The 22,487-nt window shown below is 42.9% G+C and overlaps 1 protein-coding gene across 1 annotated transcript; it reads right to left on the bottom strand.

The window, feature by feature from the left end:
- Positions 1–7,052: 7,052 nt before the first annotated feature.
- On the bottom strand, positions 7,053–22,485 carry FAM89A (family with sequence similarity 89 member A). The gene is made up of 2 exons (XM_081940699.1): positions 22,065–22,485; positions 7,053–9,192 (listed from the first exon to the last, which is right to left on the bottom strand). Exons 1-2 carry the CDS (start codon positions 22,350–22,352, stop codon positions 9,034–9,036), a joined length of 447 nt encoding a protein of 148 aa, XP_081796825.1. The 5' UTR covers positions 22,353–22,485; the 3' UTR covers positions 7,053–9,033.
- Positions 22,486–22,487: the final 2 nt, after the last annotated feature.

Here is a 22,487-nt window from a genome sequence, read left to right as displayed (position 1 = left end):
AACATGGTTATAGTCAGAAGTGGGAAGAGACCGATACTAGCAAGGAAGAGAAGAATAATAGTAATACAGTCTTAGTAAATTATTTGACAGTGTTATGGGAATTAGTTGTTAAGCAGAGTGATGGCATTCGGAGAAAAACTGTCCTTCTGTCTAGTTGTTCTGGTGTTCAGTGCCCTATAGCATCGTTTTGAGGGCAGAAGTTGAAACAATTTATGTCCAGGATGTGAGAGGACTGTAGATATTTTCACAGCCCTCTTTAACAGTTAAAGTTTAATCAATGCTATTCTTATTATCAAGAAAGTGACAAGACTTTATTGGAAATAACTAAAGCAACAAAGTTTATCCATATGCTACCAAAAACTCTCATTGTCGTGAAATTTTCTGGATGAAAATAGCGCATCACAGGTCAACAGTTTTTAAACCAAGATACCTCAAATGGGATAGCTTACAGAATGTGTCCAATATCCAGGACCCATGACTCCCAAGGGAATGGCATTTAGTGAACCTATGTCTGTTTCAGTATTATTGACTCATGCTGCACTGCTGGGCTGCTGCTATGTAACCTTCATTTTCAAAGTTCTGTGACAGTTCCCAGTCTTGCAGTCCCTTGGCCCATGTCCCATCCAGAAGCAGCCATTTACCTGCCTACTGAAAAGGGAGCCTCCATACATCCTGCTCTGAAATTGGTTTGAATAATGACAGAAGAAGGAGTATTATGGTTACGGGTGGTCCTCGACTTATGACCACAAGTGAGCCCATTTCTGTGGCTAAATGAAACATTTGTTAAGTTAGTCTTGCCTCATTTTATGACCTTTCGTGAATCTGGCATCCCTATTGACTTTGCTTTTCAGAAGGTCACAAAAGGTGCTCACAAGACCCTGGGACACAGCAGCTGTCATAAATATGAGTCAGTTGCCAAGTATCTGAATTTTGATCACATGACTTTGGGGGTGCTCTAATGGTCGTTAAGTGAGAAAAACTGTTATAAGTCACTTTTTTCAGTGTCATAGGTTTGAACAGGCACTAAATGAACTATTGTAAATCCAGGCCTACCTATAATTATATTTTGAAAGTTGTTAAAACAACTTTTTTAAAATTTCAGAAAACGAGGTCAAATCTAGATATTAGATTAATACAGTACTCAACTTTTATTTTTTTCTAGCTAATCTACTATACAGGAGGAAGGAGCTCTTTTGAGAATTGACAGTTGGTCTTACCAAGTCAGTGAATTCTAATTAGACATTAGAACGACCACGGACCTCCGCTCCTTCCGCCAGAAGCTCAAAACCCACCTATTTCAGCTAGCCGGCCTGGCCTAATTCAAGCTTTCCCACCTCAGTTTGTATTTTTAAATTTTACGGTTTGGTTTTAAGGTTAGGTTTTAATTTTTATAAACTTGTACAGGGGTCTGTTTAATCCGATTTTAATTATATTTATTATCGATTGTATGGTTTTTAATTTTGTACCTGTACACCGCCCCGAGTCCCTTCGGTCTAGAAGTCTAATAAACTAAACTAATAAACTAAACTAATGATTAAAGGATCAAAGTATATAACCTGTACAGGAATGGCTGTACAAAAAAAAAAAAAGGACTCAGTGGCTAAGATGCCAAGCTTGTCAATCAGAAAGGTTGGCAGTTCAGCAGTTTGAATCCCTAGTGCCACATAACGGAGTGAGCTCCTGTTACTTGTCCCAGCTTCTGCCAACCTAGCAGTTCCAAAGCATGTAAAAATGCAAGTGGGAAAATAAGAACCACCTTTGGTGGGAAGATAACAGCATTCCGTGTGCCTTTGGCATTTAGTCATGCTGGCCACATGACCACGGAGACGTCTTCAGACAGCGCTGACTCTTCGGCTTTGAAACAGATGAGCACCACCCCCTAGAGTTGGGAATGACTAGCACATATGTGCTAGTTCACCTTTTTACAGGAATGGCATGCTATATCACCTTTTCTGCCTCAGCCTTTTTCACCCTGTCTATTCAAGATTTCATTGCCTTGAGCTTAACATAAGGTATTTGTTAAGTCCTTGAGGCTACGACGCCATTGACTATCATTGCCGGCTCCTGATTGGTTAAGACGCGAGCAGCCAGCTGGTGGGAGAATGCAGCCATTCTATTGGTTCAGCGTCTGACAGCTCTGGTAAAAAAAAGGGCTGTCAGCTGTAAAATGCTTGTTTGCCGGTTCGAGTTTTGCCTTACATTTTGCCTTGTTAAACTTAATAAAGGTTGTGTTAGCTTCAACCTGCCTTGCCTCAGTTCCTGACTGCCTCGTTCTCCCTACAGAACAGTATTGTTATGTTACTCCTACTTCTCAGCGCTCTGCAGAAATGGAGGAATAAAGAGGTAAAATTCTAAGCCAAAGTTAGAACAGTCAGAGATAAAAAGGCAAAGCTTCTGCATTTTGTAGATGTTGATACATAATTAAATCAGTGAAATGTCCAACTCAGTGCTTTATCCGTGGTGCCATGGTGGTGCGGTGGTTAAAATTCAGTATTGCAGGCTAACTCCTCCCACAGCCAGGAGTCCGATCTTGACCAGCTCAATGTTGACTCACCATTTCATCTTCTCAGGAAGATAAAATGAGAACCGGAAATGTTGGGGAAAATATGCTGATATTTGTAAACTGCTCAGAGAGTATTGTAAAGCACTATGGAGCAGCATATATGTATGCGTAGTGCTATTGCTATTGTTTTTATCCACCGGCCAACAGGCCCAAAATATGCTTCCTCTTTTGGATGGCCTACAGCTGTTTCCTATAGTTTCTATATTGCTGTTGATATACAATACAAACCTGTATTATTTAAAAACAAACAAACAACCCTGTACTTAATGATTGCTGGGGTTTTTGTTGTATTTTGGTGCCTTTGAGTAATTGCTACTGCTGATTATTACTAAATAAATCCCTGCAGTTTTCATATCAGGATTTCAGAAGTTGTTTGCCATTGCTTCCTTCCTGGAGCTGAAAGTGAGTGTCTGGCCCAAGGTTACTCAGCTGGTTTCATAACCAAGATTGAACTAAAAACCACAGTTCTCCACTATCTAGCCTTATGCCTTAATCATTACATCAAACTGTCTTTCTTAATGGGGTTACCAAAAGGGAAATATGTAAGATTTCAGACTAAGGAATTGTGGATGGTAGAGGAAGAAGAAATGATAACAAAATTTATCAGAAGAGCTATTACAATGGAATGAAATTCCATGTACTGTACTGTTTCTCTGTACTTTTTTTGCTTTTATATTAGAAAATGCCAAAAAAAAGCCATGCATGTAGATTTAAATCATATTTGTATTCCTTTGTACTATTCAAATATGGTAGGGAGGACAAAAAGAAAAATAAATATAGTTCATCCCAAAGAAATCTGGACTAAATTTTAAAATACTAATATAAGATGCTGAGGTGTTTGGGGTTTTTACCCCTTTGTAAGGGATATTTTGCAGCAGGAAGCCATTTCCTTGGCTTTCCTGAGATTCTGTTCTTTTCTTTCTTTTTTGAATTGGAAAAGAATGCCAGATGTCTGTAGAAATAATACCAGACAACATGTTGAGCAATCTGAACTTTGAGCAGCTTCATAGGAATGTGTTCCTAGCAGCAGAATTTACATTTTATAGATAAGCCGATAGGCCATTAAGAGGAAAAACTACTCTTTCTCTATTTGGCAACAAATAAAGCATTAGCTGGTCCAAGATTCTGCAGAGTATAAGTAGCGTGGCCTAAAATCTGATTAGGATAAAGGTTTCACTATATATATTTATTGAATTCATGCATTGAAAATTGGATAGATAATAGTTCACTATATTAACACAGAGGGTGGATTAGAAAGGGGATTCCCTCTCTTCCTTCCTACTCAGGGCCATCATTTTCTGGGAATAGGAATCTCCAACTTTGGAAATCCCCCCCAAAAATGTGATCATATTGGGGAGACCTGTGGATTTGTTGGCTCTACTGTAGTGCCCAGTTGATTTAAATGTATTTTCTCTCATTGTATGCAGTAGGATGTTTAGTTTTACTGTTGCTGGCAAAACAGGAAGGAACAATGAGAATTTGCTTCCAACAGCACTTTAGGACATGACAAAGTACTTGACAATATTTTTTTTGGCCTGATGAGAGCATAGTACAGTAATGTAGAAGGCCAAATTAAACATATGATTCTCGATGCTTTTACCAGAAGATCCACTATCAAAAGAACGTGTGTCCTTCTGGACCTATACTACCATTTTAACTGCAGCACTAAGCAGGCTGGACCATATGATCAGTTAAACATTTGTTATATTCAATCATTGAAATCTTTGTACCTCTGTAAATAATGTATTGTACCTGCTAGTTTCGAGTCCAGTGGATTGAGAATTGCCTACAGAATATCCATTGAATTCTTTATTCAGAAAGAAAACATTTGAAAATTCAGAAACAGCTGATTGATTTCAACCAGTTAATTATTGTGGTGGCAGCCATGCTCACACACCTCCAAATGAGAGAAATAATGGACTCAGATTGAAAAAAAGCACTTCCCCTGAATTCCTCCTTCCACGAGACGGGTCAGAAGAGATCAGCCCATCACAAAGATCACTATCACACTTGATTTAGGCAGTCATATTCTTCCTGGTGTGAGTTCCAAAGCAGACAGAAGGGATTCAGGTCCTATTATCCTACTGGTCCATAACACATAAAGGAGGACAACCCATACATCAGAGCCCTCCTGCTGGAATGCCTACAAAATAGGCCTTCCGTAAGCAAGCCGTTCTGTTCAAGTATGAATATAGAGAAGTTTATCTAAATTTGATCTTTCTTGTTTTTGTGAAAATTGAATTAGACTCTATATTGTTTCAGATATGTGCATTTTGCACTCATTTCTTTAAAAGTTGGGAGAACAGGAAATAAATAATCATAACATAAATTTGAAACAGTGCATACAGCCCATTGGACTGGGAATTGTTCTGTAGTCGGTTATTTTAAATAAGCTGTCTGAATACCAAGGTTAAGCTACATTTCATTTTCTTTTTGGATTTCATACAGTCAGGAAGTTGTAGCTGCTTTTGTGCCGGACACAGGAAGGGCTAATACAACTTTTCAAGAATTCTTTCAGATGTACAGTGAACTTTCCGCAAAGTTCAAAGAATAGGATATGGATTTCCTGTCATTTTTATTTCCTACAATAATATTTGGTAAAGAAACAACAAAAGAAATACGTTCGGCAATTGTATTTTTCCCTGTTGGACTGTGAGACTATTGCAGTCTGCAGTCTTAAAATCTGTACACCGATTATCGTAGGTTCTGATGTTACCATTTTTTGCACTGACACTTCAGATTTTAAGCAGCCGGTTGGACTATAACTAATAATAGGTAGTCCTCAACTTACAATCATTCATTTAGTGATCATTCAGAGTTATGATGGCACTGAAAAAAGTGACATGACATTTTTCACCCAACCGCTGTAGCAACCTCATGGTTACATGCTCAAATTTTGTGTGCTTGACAAATGGCGTGTGTTTTTGATGGTCCTCAGATCATCTTTTATGACCTTCTGACAAGCAGAGTGACAAAGCCAGATCATGTTACTAACTGAATAACTACAGTGATTCACTTAACAACTGTGGCAAGAAAGGTTGTAAAATGGGGTAACATTTTGTCTAGCAATGGAAAGTTTGGACACAGTTGTGATCATAAGTTGAGGACTATTTGCCGTGCAGCCAAATACCAGCTTCCTGATCAAAGACAATAAACAAGGTTCAGCATTTGAGACTACGCTATTAGAATCCGTATCAGGTATCCTCTACACTTTACATCCCCTTTAGTTGTGAGAGAACAAGTAGTTCCTGTAGAATTTCTGCATTGCCATTCTTCTCTTAAGCCTCATTTGTGCACATCTTTTATGCAAGGGCTGAGCAACTCCTACAACAACATGATGTGTTTTGTGTGTTGTTCTGACACTATCCTCCCACCCTGATTTCACCAGTTGTTTGCTGAAACAAGTTCCCAGGATTCCCAGGCCTTTGACTAGGCTGACTAAACTTTCTAGAATATGTATCCAGAGAGTGGTTAGGTTGGGGATAACCATTCTAACAAATGAAGACATCATCAGCCCTTTTAAGTTAGTGTAACTGGAATAATTGCTCCTTAAAAACAGCTTTATATCAGACTCTTGGCATCTGCCAAAATCAAGTGATTTTTTTTCCCCCATGTGGAAGTCTGTTTTTTTTTTAACAAGAGTTACCGGATCAACAGGAACAGAATTAAAAGAATTCTGTCAATGAACTACTGTATTTTCTGGAGTATAAGACGCACCTTTTTCCCTCAGAAAAGAGGATGAAAATCTGGGTGCTTCGTATACACTGAATACAGCATTTTTTGCCTCCTGAAACCCCGCCCCCTTTGCAAAAATGGCTGTGCATAGCCTTAGGGAGGTTTCCAGAGTGCTCCTGGGGAGGGCAAAAACAAGCAAAAAACGGATTGTTTTTTGCTCATTTTTGCCCCTCCAGCCCCCATGAGCACTCTATAAGCCTTCTATAGGCTATGCATGCCCTTGTTTTGACAAAAGGCCCATTTTTGCGAAAAACGGACTGCTTTTTACTCGTTTTTGGGCCAAGCCCCCAGGAGCACTCTACAAGTCGCCTAAAGGCTATGCATGCCCCTTTTTGATGGAAAACAGGTCGTTTTTAGGAGGTCTGCAGAGTGCAAAAACTTTTTTTTTTAATTTGCTTCTTCAAAATCTTGGTGCGTCTTATTCTCTGGTGTGTCTTATATTCTGAAAAATACGGTATTCTCCCTCTTAAACTGATGTATCCCAAAGTACTGTTGTGGAAATTTCTTTATTTTCTAACTGCCATCTTATAGACCAAGAACTATAGTATTTCATTGGTAACAAAGGGTCCTAAATGAGGAGTCTCTGAACTCTTTATCAGTCTGGAAACCTTTATATGTTATGAATCAAGGCCACGAGTATAGAACATATTTGCCAGGGTAGATACACAGCCTGTCACACGTTGCAGATCTGTACTTTCCACATACTTGCTCAACATTCTCAATATTGAGCATGATAAGGATTACAGTTCATCAGTCTCTGGACAATAACAGGTGTTTATTTAAATCCTTATTACATTGGTTGGTTTCAGTCTAAATTAGATATGCTTTGTCCCACTGATTTTAGTGGAAGCCAATCTAGAGGACCAATGTATCATTTATTTCAGCCATCATATGCTAAACAATTGCTTTCAGCAAATTGTTTTCAGAAATTATCATCGCCAATTTCCCCAATTTTATTGGTGGAGTCAATCAGCACAAAAAATAAGGCTAGTTAAAAAAAAAACCTGTTCCAAAAAGAGTTGAGTGGGTTGGGCTGCTTGCTAGGCTATTATTCTTTATTTACCAGTATATATTCTATTTATATGCCATCCATTTCCCCAATAGGCCGATTGTGTGCACATGTGTTTGTGTGTGTGTGCGTGTGTGTGTGCGTGTGTGTGTGCGTGCTCCATTGGATTCCTTAGATTTTAAAAGCAGAGATCTCTTTTAATGTGCAGGAGAACAGAAGTATCTGGCAGGATCACATAACAGGGATGGACATATTGTACAATATAACAACACAAGAGATTATAGAATCTGCTATAATAAATGTATGAATGTGATTGTCCTTTTTAAACATTTTGTTGTTCCCTTTGGACACACAGTTAACATGCTTGAAGGTTTGTTATTTGTCATCTCACTTTTCTCCTTTGAGGTTGGAAATATGTTTCAGATCTTAAACTAGGTCTTCCACATGAAAACAAATGAGTTATTTACATGGTGTCATATTCCTGCATGGCAAAGGACTTTCCTAATGCATATATAATTTATGGAAGTATTCCAGGAAGCAGAAACATATCAGGTTCTGACCATTATGCATAAGACCAGTTCAAAGGTTTCCATCTTCTGCTTGGGGTTCCTATAAACTTCATCATGTGAGGTAGACTATGGGTTTCTGAATTCACTTTAATCCATCAAGGCAGCCATGTAAGTTTCCTTGCTACCTCCAAGTGCTAAATTACATGTCCATGAAAATGCTAAACACAGTTCCAGTTTAAACATTCATTTGTTATAGTTCAAAAAAAATTAAGGCCTTTTTGAACTGTAAGAAATAAATTGACCATTTGTCTTCCAAACATTTTAGTATTACAAATGATGCTGCGAATCCATGTATGCTGAACTTAAATTACTAACTGGATAATGAACAACTACATTGCAGCTATGCAAGCTAATGGAGCTGCAAGGTGTACAATGAACTGCTTTGATTTGTTCTTATTGCATTTGAGAAAAAAAATATAGGAAGGGTTACACAATTTTATTACATTGGTTTAAATAAAAGTCATTCTGACATTAGGAAGAAAGAAAGGGAATTGGATCATCAATCCAAGTAAAAACTTTGGAAGTAGTTTAAAGTTCCAGGGGTCTCCAACTTTGGCAACTTTAAGACTTGTGGACTTCAGCTTCGCTGGCTGAGGAATTCTGGGAGTTAAAGTCCACAAGTCTTAAAGGTTGGAGAACCCTGGTTTAAACTATTGCAATGTTACAGAATTCATCCTTTATGGTGTATACAACAGGAAAAACTCCAATCCCTCAGATCAGAGGCTTTAAAAAGGAGTTGTTTATGATAATGGGATCTATTCAGTGATTACAAACACACAAACTATATAACTACACTTTACATGTCAGAATATTTGAGGTGACGTGGATTTCATGTAGAGTGATATGCTTCCGCTTATAAAAAGATAGCTTTCAACATCTGCCATCTAGAAACACCCCGTGCGCAAATTACACTGACGTGACCTGTCAAGCATGCTTTGGGAGGCTTCAAAATTCATTGCACATTACTTTCCTAGAGCAGGATTTACATAATGTGTAACCTGGGTTTAACAGCTCGCCAGAAATAAATGGAGCAATTCTTCTTGAGCAGAAGGAAGAATGTACTTTGAGTTCCAATTAAACACTGCTCATCTCTTAACTGCCAACTCCAGCTGCACGCCAAAAACAAACGAAAAAGGCTTTCCTAAGAAATATTCTTTTTAAAAAAATTCCTCTTCCTCATCAAAAAAGCCATTTTCCAGTGCATATGCACAGTCTGCACTTGATACTGCTTGGCAGGCACCTTTATATTCCTGAATTGACTCATAAAGAGAGTAGAGTTGACACAGTAATGACATATCCAGCTGCCGGAGGCCAACCTAGTAAGAAAGAAAACACATGTTAATATTATGCTTGATTTTATCTATAAGATGTTGGCCCGTCCATATTTTTCCTACCACAATGATTTTATCCTCCTCAAAAAAATAAAACAAAAACCAATATTAAGAAAAACAGTATGCTTGTCAATTATACAGGAAGACTGAACTACGGTATTTGGACATTTGCCAGACATTTTTGACTGGCCAAAGCCTCACTTTCTTAAATACCTTTGGATTTAACTCATTCACAACTAAAGATGGATACTCCAAACAGCAGTGAAAATCAAAGCAAGAGACTTCTAAAATTAAGCAGAGAGAAAAAATGCTACTTTGAAGGGCTTTCATTTAAACATAAAAAACTTAAGATTTTGATCCAAAAAAACTTTTAAATGAATAAAGGAGACTGTTTTTTTTTTTAAAAAAACTAATTCCAATGAAAGGGTCTTCAAAATAGCAAAATTAATTAGAGTAATAGACCAGACATCTGTGAGAATGATTGTTTAAGGAGAGGAGTGGGGAATGGAATGAAGGCTTGTTAAAAATGACTATTTGTTTTGGGGGTAATTTGCATCTGAACAAATAGCTTCAGTGACTGCATTGAGGATAAGGAATAGAAAACACAAATATTTGTTTTTGGCTTTAATTGCTGCCAGTTAAAAATACTATCTCCAGCACAATGTAAAACTCTGTTGAGTAAATATCTTTGATGAGAGATAGGCAATTTATTTATTCCAGTTGTTTTGGACTGTAATTTCCAGAATACCTGACTATTGACTAAGGTATTTGTAGCACAAAACAATTGGCTGATACAAGTTGCCTTTTGTTATTCAGTCATTGTATAACTTCAGCTCTTCAAATTTGTGTATAGTCATGCTGGTGTCATCAGTGATAACTGGCCACCTTATCTGTTGTCAGCCTCTTCAAAGGCTCTAATTCCCCCCCCCCCCCCCCAGCAACTGGATCTTCTCCAAATACTCTTGCATTTACATTAAGTGTTCAAAGTATGTAAGCTTTAGCCTCATTATTAGTGTTTTTGTTATGCAGTCTACCTTAAATTCATCTAGGATTGGATGATTTTTCTTCTGGCAGCTATCAGCTATCTTCTCCAGAAGCACAATGCATAGTCCTCGATTTACCTTTATTCAGGCTTTCTGATGATCCCACTTTCACACTGTAATACTGACAAACAGCATCCCAACAAGTAGAGTCAATGGGGAAGCGGGCAAGAGTTTGCAAGTCACTCCCACTCCCACTGCTTTTTCTTCCAAGGAACCGCTGGGTGGCAATGGGGATCTTGTACTCTGTAGTGTCCACTCACAGCGCCCACTTGACTGCACTCTGTAACACTCACCTGTGGCTCTTCCCTACCAACTCACAGCTTTGCCCAACAGCCTGCTTGCTTGGAGCAGTTTTGGTATCGCTTCCCATGTTGAGGTCATGAGAGGTGTTTGCTTAATGATCTACAATTCTCACTTAACAATGGCAACGGGCACTGCTGAGATTGTTGTTCATAAGCAATGTGGCCATGTGTCATCATGCCTTAGGATTGCATCATTTAGTGACAGAATTCCCAATTGCATCATAACCTGAGCACTACCTGTATTCTATCTTAACCGTGTTTCCTGATCAACTTTAATAGGCAATTAACCAAGTGTACAAGTGCTCTTCTGGATACTCTTAACAACATGGTAAATTCAGCTCAATTGCCTATTAAAGATGATCAGGAAACACAGAACTGAATCTACAGAAGCAAAAATCCTAAATAAAAGACATATTTTTGAAACTCCCTTTCCTTTTCCATTATTCACTGGATATTAACAAGGAGATCTTGGTTGCCTATTTTGAATCCGTCATGTACATCTGGCACTTGTCATTCTCTGTATGGTTAAAGTCTAGATGGCAACACCTTAAGTACAGTACTGTTACTAGCATTGATACTAGCAATATTAAATAGAGCATTATTTAGCACTGATCTTTTTGGTTATTGGAATATAAATAATCTTTTCCTGTTATTGCTGTTTTGGATATCTGTTTAAAAACCACAGATAACACAAGCTCCATCATCTTATAAGATTGTAAATCAGGAGTGTCAAACTCACGGCCCACGGGCCAGATGTGTCACATGCTGGCCACACCCACCTCCGGTTTAGGGAAGGGGGGGGGAAGTCACAATACGTAATGTGACGACACGAGTTTACACCTGTGTTGTAAATTTTTTTAGGAGGAGGAGCTTCCAGGGGAATGGCTGCCGGTCTCTGAGCTCTGCAGCTTGCAGCTCGCAGATGCAGGGGGGGTGCCCCCCGGCCCTCTTTCCACCTGGAGGGCCGAGGATTAAGAGCAGCGACCACCCTGGCTTTCCATACAGCCTAATTTGGCTTTCCAGGGTGGTCATATAGGCAGGAGGAGAAGAAGTTTGTTCCACCTTGCCCCAGCTGAAGCCGAGATCGGCAGAGATGGGTGTTGGAGGCGGAGCCATGATCGGACCTCCGGCTGGAGGAGAGGAGCGAGGCAGAATGAATAAGAGAAAAGAGAAATAAGAGAAAAGAATGGCAGCGATGGCTCCCAGCAACCCGGGCGGCTAGACGACGGTATCGGTGATGCCAGCAGGGCCGAATGGAAGGGTGAGGTTGCTGAAATAGGGGGTGGGCAGGCCACGACAAGATCTATGGAGTTTGGAGCCTAGAGTTTGGAGCCTAGAGCCTAGAGCCTGGAGCTTGGCAGAGGGAGGAGACCTGTGGCACCTGTGGCACCAGGGGCAGGGACATAGAGCTAGGAGGCAGAGGATTTAGCAACCCCTGCCATCAACCCCTGCCATCTGCTATCTGCCTCCTAAGACTAAGACTGTGCCCAGGTGCCCCTCGTTAACCACCAACATCTCTGTACAACTACCTGCCCACTTGCCATTTTGTTTGTGACTATTTACATCTGACTCTGAGCCAACTACTGTGTGCGCCTGCGTGATTACCCCCACCATTTTTTCATCAACCCACTAGAAAAAAACAACCCATCAAACATCTATTTAATTTGTCTGCCTACTTACATCATGGACTGCCTCCCGGCCTCCATCTTTTTTACCACCTTCCTGCTGTCTTCTCATTATTCCTTTATTTACCATCTGATGTGGAACCTGGCCTGCTGTCTCATTTTATCATCCATGGCACCCTGGCCCTGATTGCATCGCTTTTAGCATCATTATATGTACTCAAGAACAGACCTCATCCTACTGCGGGAGTCCCCCCTCTCGCAGGTGTGGCCCTCCGCCCTTTCGAGGGCCCACCTTGATGACGGATTTATTAATCTCGAGAGGTGAAGGAAGCGGAGAGTTAGGTTTTTTTTAGTTAATTGTTTTTTAAAATTGTATAGGGGTTCCGGGGTTGGGGGGTGGGTGGGTCAGGTCAGGAGCGAGGACAGAGCCAGGTCACTAGGTGTGGTCACGAGCAGAGGGAGCGGTAGAGAGGAGGAGGGGGAGGATGTCGTTCCTGTGCAGGGCTTTTTGATTCCAACGGTCGTAGGGAGGGGCAGATACGAGGACAGATTGAAAATTCGCAGTCGGTTGGGAGACCGTGGGTGCTGGTTACACCCGGTCGCTTGTACCAATCCCCGCATGCTAGGTGGTCAGGAGCTCCAGACCCAGGGCCTGAGGCTGGTGCTATGCAATGCGAGGTCCGTTGTTAGCAAGGCCCCCCTCATTCACGACCTAATCTCGGAGGGGGAGCCGGACCTCGCGGGAATAACGGAGACCTGGTTGGGCCACGAGGGAGGTTTACCCCTCGTGGAAATGTGCCCGCCAGGTTATCGAGCATTTCACCAGCCCCGGGCCCAGGGAAGGGGCGGTGGGGTAGCAGTGATTATCCGAGAGGACTTAGAGCCGAGGGAGTCCACTGTGCCACAGACATCCGGATGTGAATCCCTTGTTGTGAAATGGGGCCCTGGGAGACAGTTGGGCCTGCTGATAGTATACCTGGCTCCTCGCTATACATCAGCAGCCCTGCCCGAACTCCTCGAGCTGATCGCATCGGTGGCGGTTGAGACCCCCAAACTTTTAGTGATGGGGGACTTTAACCTGCCATCGGTGGGAGAAGCATCCGAGGGGGTTCGGGAGTTCATGGCCTCCATGACAGCCATGGACCTGACTCAATTGATTCAGGGCCCGACACACGAGGGAGGTCACACCTTGGACCTTGTTTTTGTCTCTGGCCAGTGGTTGAGTGATCTGGGAGGAGGGGACTTAACCATCACTCCCCTGTCATGGTCAGACCACTCACTCCTCTGACTTGACTTCCCTGGTGCTACCCCCCGCTGCGGGGAGGCGGAACCGGAAAATACTAGATGGTTCCGCCCCAGGCGCCTGATGGAACCAGAGAGGTTCCAGATGGAGCTTGGGCCACCTTCTGCGGCCCTGACCCGCCCTCGGGTAGAGGACCTGGTGGTCGCATGGAACAATGCGACTACCGGGGCCTTGAACCGGGTGGCACCTTTGCGGCCTCTCCGGCGGCAACGCTCCACCCTGGCCCCTTGGTTTACCGAGGAGCTAAGGGTGATGAAGCGCCGCAAGAGATGCCTAGAGAGTCGTTGGAGATCCTCTCGTTCCGAATTTGACCGGACACAGGTACGAGCCCATTTAAGGACGTACCTTGTGGCATTGAGAGTGGCCAAACGTCAATATTGTGCCACTCTCATTGCATCCGCAGAGAACCGCCCTGCCGCCCTGTTTCGGGTGTCCCGCTCCCTCTTATTTCAGAGGCCACGGGAGGCCCCTTTACAGGGTAGAGCAGAGGAATTTGGGAAATATCTGCAGGATAAAATCGCTCAAATCCGGAAGGATTGGGTCCCTTCCAGTGGTCCTGTAGAGGCGTCCGTGGCGAGTCTTGAGAGACCTATCTGGGAGGAGTTTGACTTGGTTGCCATCGAGGATTTGGACAGAGTGCGTGGACGACTGCGACCCACCACATGTTTACTGGACCCGTGTCCCTCCTGGCTTGTACTGGCATCCTGGGAGGTTACACGCGACTGGCTCCTGGGCCTAATGAACGCTTCGTTGGGTGAGGGGTCCCTTCCAGCCGCCTTGAAAGAGGCGGTGGTGAGACCCTTGCTCAAGAAGCCTTCCCTGGACCCTACGGAGCTGGCCAATTATCGTCCTGTCTCCAACCTTCCCTTTCTGGCGAAGGTTGTAGAGAGTGTGGTGGCTTATCAGTTTCCACGACATCTGGAGGAAAATGATTATCTAGACCCGCGCCAGTCTGGCTTCCGCCCTGGGCACAGCACGGAGACGGCCTTGGTCGCGTTGGTGGATGATCTCTGGAGGGCCAGAGATAGGGGTTGTTCCTCTATCCTGGTCCTATTAGACCTCTCGGCGGCTTTTGATACCATCGACCATGGTATCTTGTTGCGCCGACTGGAGGGGCTGGGGGTCGGGGGCACCGTTTTACGGTGGTTCGGCTCCTACCTTTCCAGCCGGACGCAACGTGTGTTGACAGGGGAGCAGAGGTCGACTCTGTGCCCCCTTACCTGTGGGGTGCCACAGGGGTCGGTCCTCTCGCCGCTCCTGTTCAACACATATATGAAGCCGCTGGGTGAGATCATCCGTGGTTTCGGGGTGGGATACCATCTGTACACTGATGATACTCAGCTGTACATTTCCACCCCGAACCACCCCAACGAGGCCGTCGAAATGATGTCCCGGTGTGTGGAAGCCGTACGGGTCTGGATGGATGACAACCGACTCAAGCTCAACCCCTCCAAGACGGAGTGGCTGTGGGTTCCGGCCCCCCGGTTCAACCAGTTAATTCCATCTCTGGCCATCGGGGGCGTTCAACTTGCCCTGGTGGAGCGGGCGCGCAATTTGGGCGTCCTCCTTGATGCTCGGCTGTCCATGGATGACCATGTGACAGCCGTGGCAAGGGGGGCGTTCCATCAGGTTCGCCTGGTGCGCCAATTGCGCCCCCTATTGGACCGGGATGCTTTGCGCACAGTCACTCATGCGCTGGTGACGTCTCGCCTGGACTACTGTAACGCTCTCTACATGGGGCTTCCCTTGAAATGTACTCGTAGACTACAGTTGGTCCAGAACGCGGCCGCGCGGGTAATTATGGGGAGTACAAGGTACTCCCATGTGACACCTTTCCTGCGCGAGCTGCACTGGCTCCCTGTGGTCTACCGGGTGCGTTTCAAGGTCTTGATAACGATCTTTAAAGCGCTCCATGGCTCAGGACCTAGCTACTTGCGGGATCGTATCCTGCCCCATACATCCCTGCGACCAATTCGCTCGCACAGAGAGGGACTCCTCCAGGTGCCGTCCACCAGACAATGTCGGGGGGCGGCGTCTAGGAGTAGAGCCTTCTCTGTTGCGGGCCCAGCCCTGTGGAATGACCTTCCCCCGGATATTAGGACTACCTCTGACCTCCGCGCCTTCGGGATAAAGCTCAAGATGCACCTATTTCAAGTAGCTGGCCTGGCTCAACCATAGTTCGTTCATACTGCTCCTGACGGGTTTTTTAATTTTTGTGACTTTTAGACTTTTATTAGGGGATTTTAAACTATGTTTTAACTGTCTTTTCTTATCTTCATACCTCCTCCATGTACACGTGTTCGTTTATTCTGTGTGTGTATTGTCCATATTGTTTTTTATGTGTTTTATTGTACGCCGCCCCGAGTCCTTCGGGAGAGGGTGCGGCTAAGAAATAAATTTATTATTATTATTATAAATAGTTATACTAATATTTATGAACTTCTTCCACTTAGTTGTTAGCAATATTTTCTAATGGCTGTTTACTTTTCTTCAGCTATTTTCAATATATATATTTGTTTGCCTCATCTTCAATATCAGATGAATTTCAGTCTATAATTATTTGGGCACTCGGTCAAAATTGCAGTTGGTCCTTGACTTATGATCACAATTGGAACCAGAATTTCCTTTGCTAAGCAAGGTAGTTGCCAAGCGCTCGTGCCCAATTTTATGACTTTTTGCCACACTTATTAAGTGAATCACTGCAGTTGTTAAGTGAGTCACATGGTCGTTAAGCAAATCCAGCTTCCCCCACTGATTTAGCCTATTGGAGGTTGACTGAAAAATTCACAGATAGTGACTGGGACCCTGGGATGCCACAACCGTCATAAACACGTGCTGGTTGTCAAGGGCCTCGAGTTTTATCATATGGCCCTGGGGTGCTGCAACAGTTGTAAGTGCAAGGGCTGGTCATAAGTCACTATTTTTAGTGCCACTTCAAACAATCACTAAAAATGGTAAGTTGAGGACTATCTGTAATCCATTCACATCGTTCTTCATCTTCACCACATATTGCTGAGGGTGTATTCTTGGTTAGTGGATTTATTTGTTTTTGTATAAATTTGGAAGGAGGACTTCATGATCTTAAGCCGTAGTCAATACCAGGTCTTTATTTTCCTGACTGAATAGAGCTTCCCCACCTCTGCTTGTACATACATACATCAATTTGATTTTGCTATTGTCTATCCAATTATGCCCATATGTAGAGTTGTCTTTTCAATTTTTGAAAGAAGGTATTTGCTTTAAACTTTGAAATTTTATTGCATTTTTCTAGTAGCACTCTGTCAATGTCTCACTTCACTTTGTACTGTACATCAAGGCAAATTTTCCCATTATGCCTCATGTTATTTTACATTCAACTTTCTAGTCTCCTGCAAAAAAACCCATCTGTCTTAAATAATGCAGCATATTATATTCAGAAATGTTCACATACGCAGGAAAATTTTCTAGGGAAAGGGTAAGGTAAAGATTCTCCTCACACATGTACTAGTTATTCCCAACTTTAGGGGGCGGTGCTCATCACTGTTTCAAAGCCGAAGAGCCAACGCTGTCCGAAGACGTCTATATGGTCATGTGGCTGGCATGACTAAACACTGAAAGTGCATGGAATGCTGTTACCTTCCCACCAAAGGTGGTTCATATTTTTCTACTTGCATTTTTTACGTGCTTTCGAACTGCTAGGTTAGCACACACTGGGACAGGTAACGGGAGCTCACTCTGTTACACGGCTGAACTGCTGATCTTTCTGATCGACAAGCTCAGCATCTGAGCCACTGAGCCACCACTTCCTTACCCTTGGGAAAGGGTACTAGGGTACAAAGAAACATGCTTCAAAACTAACAGATCCCCTGGAAGTATCCACTACCCATAATTAACTATATAGATTTCTATGTATACATCTGAAGTCTATGTAAATGCATCATTTTTGCTGAGGGGGTCCAGAAAGAAACATCCAAGAGGAATTTTAACTCCTTTTCTCTAAGTGGGAAAAGAAGAAAATTGGCACTTTCTCAAAAAAAAAAGGTAAATATTGCCTTAAGTCATGCTAACCCCTAGCCACAATACAAAAGTGATTTGACATTGTCACTATTTTGCCTTTACTTCACACATTGTCTAAATGCCTAAGAATATTCTGGTGGCCTCCTATCCAAGTATAAACCATGCCTGGTCTTGCTTAGCTCTTTTAGAGGTAAACCTAGATCTTCTAGGTGCTCCCATCTGCTTAGTAGATGGGAAATACTGAGTGGTATCCCAATGTACACCAAGAGAAAAACTTCATTTCTTGAAATCAGGAGCCTGATTTGACAGCGGCCCCCAATCTTTTGGGCACCAGGGACTCGTTTGGTAGAGAAAGGTTCCTCTACAGACCAGAGAGAGCATGATTTTGCATGCTGCATGCAAACAAGATTCACTTGTTTGTGCGGCCCAGTTGCTGACATACTGTAGACTGGTGCAGGCCCACAGACCGGGGTTGAGGATCTCTGCCTTGGGGACTTATAATTCTTTTATATGTGACTTTTGGTGGCATTCAGATATTGGATAAGATCTGAACTTAAGATGCTGAACAAGATCTGAACTTTACATATACTTAAACACACACTAGGTCACATAATTTACAGCTTTTACAAACTTATATAAAAAGTGATTGTTTACGTATTAGCTATCTCACCTGAAGTAGCCATCATGAATCACGGAATATCTGCTCTGCATCTGTGTTTTAGGTTGCCTTCTCCAGTGGTGGGATTCAATTTTTTTCTACTGCCGGTTCTGTGGGCATGGCATGGCTTGGTAGGCGTGAGAGGGGAAGGATACTGTAAAATCTCCATTCCCTTCCCACTCCAGGGGAAGGTTACTGCAAAAACTCCGATTTCCTTCCAATTCAGCTCGGACTCGGGAGCAAGATAATAGATGGGGGCAGGGCCAATCAGAGGTAGTATTTACCGGTTCACTGAACTACTAAAGATTTCCAATACTGGTTCTCCAGAACTGGTCAGAACCTGCTGAAAACCATCTCTGGTCTTCTCCCACTTTTTCCTGCACCCATCAAGATATGAGTGCCATAATTCTGAATTCCCTCATAATTGGACTTGATTCTCCCAACTCCAGTTTCTTTTTCTCTCTCTTCCACCTTAGTGACTCTTTCCTGCTGAGTTATTAGAGAAATCAGAGAGTTTGGTGTTTGTGTTTTTAACCACCCAGAGTTAGAATTTGTCTGTGTTCCAAGTCTCCTGCCATATAAAAAAGTTATTTCTTTCTCGGAAGGTGCTGGATGTGATCTTTCACCCACGAAATGTCATAGGATCTTCATGCATACCATCTCTCAAGTGAGACTTGGTTATCACATGGAAATGCCCATCCTTTCTGTCCTGTATAGTTTTCCTGTTTCAAAGCTAGTTGGCAGCAGACTGTGGGTATGATATAAGGGCGATGCGGCCCAGATCCACACTTGTAGGGATCCCATAGTACCATCAGATACTGCTGGGCATAAAGGTGGTCTATATCAATTACTGTCTGGGTATATAAGCAGTGTCAAGTCCAAGGCATGGTTCTCCTATTATGTTGAAACTGAAGAAGTCTTCAGTACTCTGACCCTGACTGGCGAGTTTTGACAGACTTGCTATGAGGGTGGATTTTACTAGAGAGAAAGTATTATTAGCTCTGCCACTTCTTTCATTCTACTACATCTTGATGCATTCAGATTATATTTCCAGAAGCTTTCATTTCTGGGATGACAGCACGATACCACAAATATTACAAAGAGAAAATGCCTTTTAATCACATTTTGAGCTAGCTAGATTTAAAATGATAATGAATGGTGCATATTTATGTAGGGACATGGGAGGGAGTTGTAATGACTAAGAAAAAAGACTGCTTAATCAGAGGTGTGCCAGGCAGGAATAAATCACTGTTGCCTTTAGGAATTTCATGTCATAGAACCAACACAAAGGCTTTAAGTACAGGTACCTAATAATTAAATCCTATTTCACTTCACTGTAAGTGGAAAACTTGTTTACTTTGGAACTTCCCTTTTGTTAAAGCCACACATTTAAAACACAGAAAATGTTTTAGACTAGAATGCTGCAGGTTTTTTTTCATGACAATAGAACAATTAATTGTTATTGAGGTACAGTGTCAGCCAAATGGAAAGGCAGAGTTGTGATTCAGAGTTAAGTCAATTATCCCTGTCTCCCACCATGTATTTGCTCTGAAATATGGCATACTCCTTAATATTTTAGTCTGTAAACTGACTGCTTGTTTGAAAACCAATGTTAATGTACAGCTGTCAGGAGTCGGCATTCAGCCCAGGGACCATTCCTGCATAAAGCAAAAGCCAATATACCACACTTCAAAAGGCAGAATCAAAGATGTCCATGAAGTCACATTCCATTTTCCAAAGCAAAATAAAATAATTCTAATTCAAAATCTGAAGAGAGTAAAGGCAGATTGGCTATGCACAATAAGAAACTAACACCATTGAGGAAGAAGACAGGATGAAAAATGAATCCCAATTGGAACAGAATAGAGGATCTGAAAGATAAAATTACACTCCTTTGTTTTAGGAGGAAAAAAGAGCTTTCAAATTTCCTATTTAGTTTCCCGTTTCCTATTTAGAAAAAAGAGTGAGTGTTGGAGAATGGGAGAGAAAAAAACAGAGTCAAAATGAAAGGATGTCTTGTCCAAACATCTTTTAGATGACATCAGAAACCTAAGATTTTCCATCCTGCTGAGATTCTTGCATTAGGTTTTTACTTTCTTTGAACTCCAGGCAGAACATTACATTCACTATTCCTGGTTTGTTTTTAGAGGTGATAATAACTACCTAAGTAACTACCACAGGCCAGAGAATAGTACAACCAGTTCCACAGACTCAAGGAGACTTTGGCTTTTTCCAAAAGCAGCTTCTGTTCTCCTGCCAAGACTCTTATATATCTGAAGGGTGATTTGTTAAAATAATTTCTGAAGGGATATATTCAAGTTAATTTAGCGTGTTCTTTTTAACCTTCACAGACCAATTAAACTCCTTCTGTACAGCCAAGTAATTTTCCAAGTCTGACCATAATTGTTAATGTTGTTTAAGTAACTTTGGCTTAAACTTTTCAAAAGTTTAAGAGTCTTTTTGTTTCTTGCTCTAAAGCAGCAGCATTTCTTAGCTGTAGCAGCTTTAAAATGGGTGGACGTTAACTCCCAAAATTCTCCAGCCAGGAATTGACTGCTCTAAAGCAGTTTATAATCATTTCCATCTTAGAAATTGGGGGGGAGGGGGAGAGAAGTAAAAGGAAAGCCTATCCCATCCAAGATTAACACAAACAAACTCAACCAATTTGATTTAAAAGAACCAGTTTGGTCTAGTGATTAAAAGCACCAGGCTAAAAACCAAGAACATAAGACTTTATTGGTTGTATTGCAGTCTTAGCCATGAAAGCCAGCTGGGTGATTTTGGGCCAATTGCTTTCTCTCAGCCTAAAGAGAATCACCCACAGAGTTGTTTTTGGTGGGGAAATAGGAGAAGAAAGGGGTAGTAGATATGTCTGACATCTTGAGTTATTTATAATAATAATAAAAGCAGGATAAAAAAAGGACCTTAAATAAGAGTTTTAGAGGACAACAAAGTAAAAATTTAACGCTGCTGGGGAAGAACCTCCACAACCAGGGCACTGTCTGTCTTAATTAAATTATTTCCATAGAAAATAGGGCTGGCTATTGTCAAAACCCATCGAGTATTTATATCCTGTAATGCATTTCAAGAATGAAAGGGGCTTCATCTACTTTCTGATTAAGTTCTGAAGCAGCCTGTCTTGTAATATAACTACCTCCCTTCCCCACACTCCTGTGCCAACGTAAACTCGAAGAAACGTGACTGGAGCTTGCAACGTCCCACCTCTTCTCTTTCACCCCTATGCTGCCCAATATGCAAACTGCAGCATTATACCCGGAGAGGGGTTTTCCTAGTTTGACTTGTAATTTCACCAAACACCTCACATTCAGGGAAACTGCGCCTTGAAACTCCCACAAAAGTTTCCAAGCAACCCACCCTCTGGCTTAAAAATCGAAAAATGCAAGCCAGGAATATATCATCGGAGAGCCCGTAGCTAGAGAATATAGCTTCTAACGTGTTAAATACACGCTTGAGGTGTAGCGATTGTTTTGGTGGTGGTGGTTTTTTTTAAAACTTTTGAGAGACAAGTTGCAACCGACTTGTTTATTCGGCCACGCGTTTTGTGCCGGCGACACTTTCTACAGAGCAGAAATTTTAGGTGCCAGACGCGAATATCCAGGGCTGCCCGCACGGGAGCCGTCCGAAAAAGAGGCTGAATTGCCCTGATTTCCTTCTCCTGGCTTCTCACTCGCTAAAAACCAAGGCTGGCATTGCCCTCGGGGGTATAAATTAAAGACTGGCTGAACCGAGGGAGTTTCGGTGCAAAGCATTTCGAGAAAGCACACAGAGAGGGGAGGAGGGGGAAAAGATCCAAAAATGTTCCAAGGACACAGTTTTTTTCTGGCCAGGAATGCGCCGCTTCTTCGCGGCGGTGCGCCCCAGCAGCTCCCCGGGCGGTCTTGGCAGCCGCCGCCGCCGCCGCCTACTCACCATCTCTTTACGGAGCAGGGCCAAGGCGGCGTCGAGGTTAGGGGGCTTCGGCGGGCGAGGAGATCCTCGCTCCCCTCCGCCGCCGCCGCTACTACCTCTCCGGCTCAGCTCGTCCTGAATGCGAGACTTCTGCGCGTAGAGCCGCTCCAGGTCCCTCCAGCGCCCCCCGGCTCCGCCAGGGGCGCCTCCGCTGGAAGAAGAATTGAGTAAACCGCTCAAGCTCTTGGGCAGCGGAGGCAGCCCGGACCCGCCGCTGTCGATGCTCCAAGGCAGCCCCGACACGCTCATGGTGCTCGGAGGAAACGTCGGCTGGAAGGCAAGCCGACTTAATCCGCCGCGACAAAACAACGCCGCGCCGCCTTTCCTCCAGCCTGCATTGAGAAAAGCCTCTTTCTGTCCGGCTCGGGCCCGCCCACTTTGGCC

Source organism: Natrix helvetica (assembly GCF_964273705.1).
Source record: "Natrix helvetica genome assembly, chromosome: 2".
Classification (NCBI taxonomy): Eukaryota; Metazoa; Chordata; class Lepidosauria; order Squamata; family Natricidae; genus Natrix; species Natrix helvetica.
Note: the sequence above shows the minus strand (reverse complement) of the source record. Positions and strands in the feature narration are given on the sequence as shown.

Excerpts from the sequence above, each read along its gene's own strand:
- FAM89A (XM_081940699.1), bottom strand. The coding sequence starts at position 22,352 with ATGAGCGTGTCGGGGCTGCCTTGGAGCATCGACAGCGGCGGGTCCGGG. Across the intron at positions 9,193-22,064 it reads CCCTGCTCCGTAAAGAGATG|GTTGGCCTCCGGCAGCTGGA; the intron begins GTGAGTAGGCGG and ends CTTTCTTACTAG.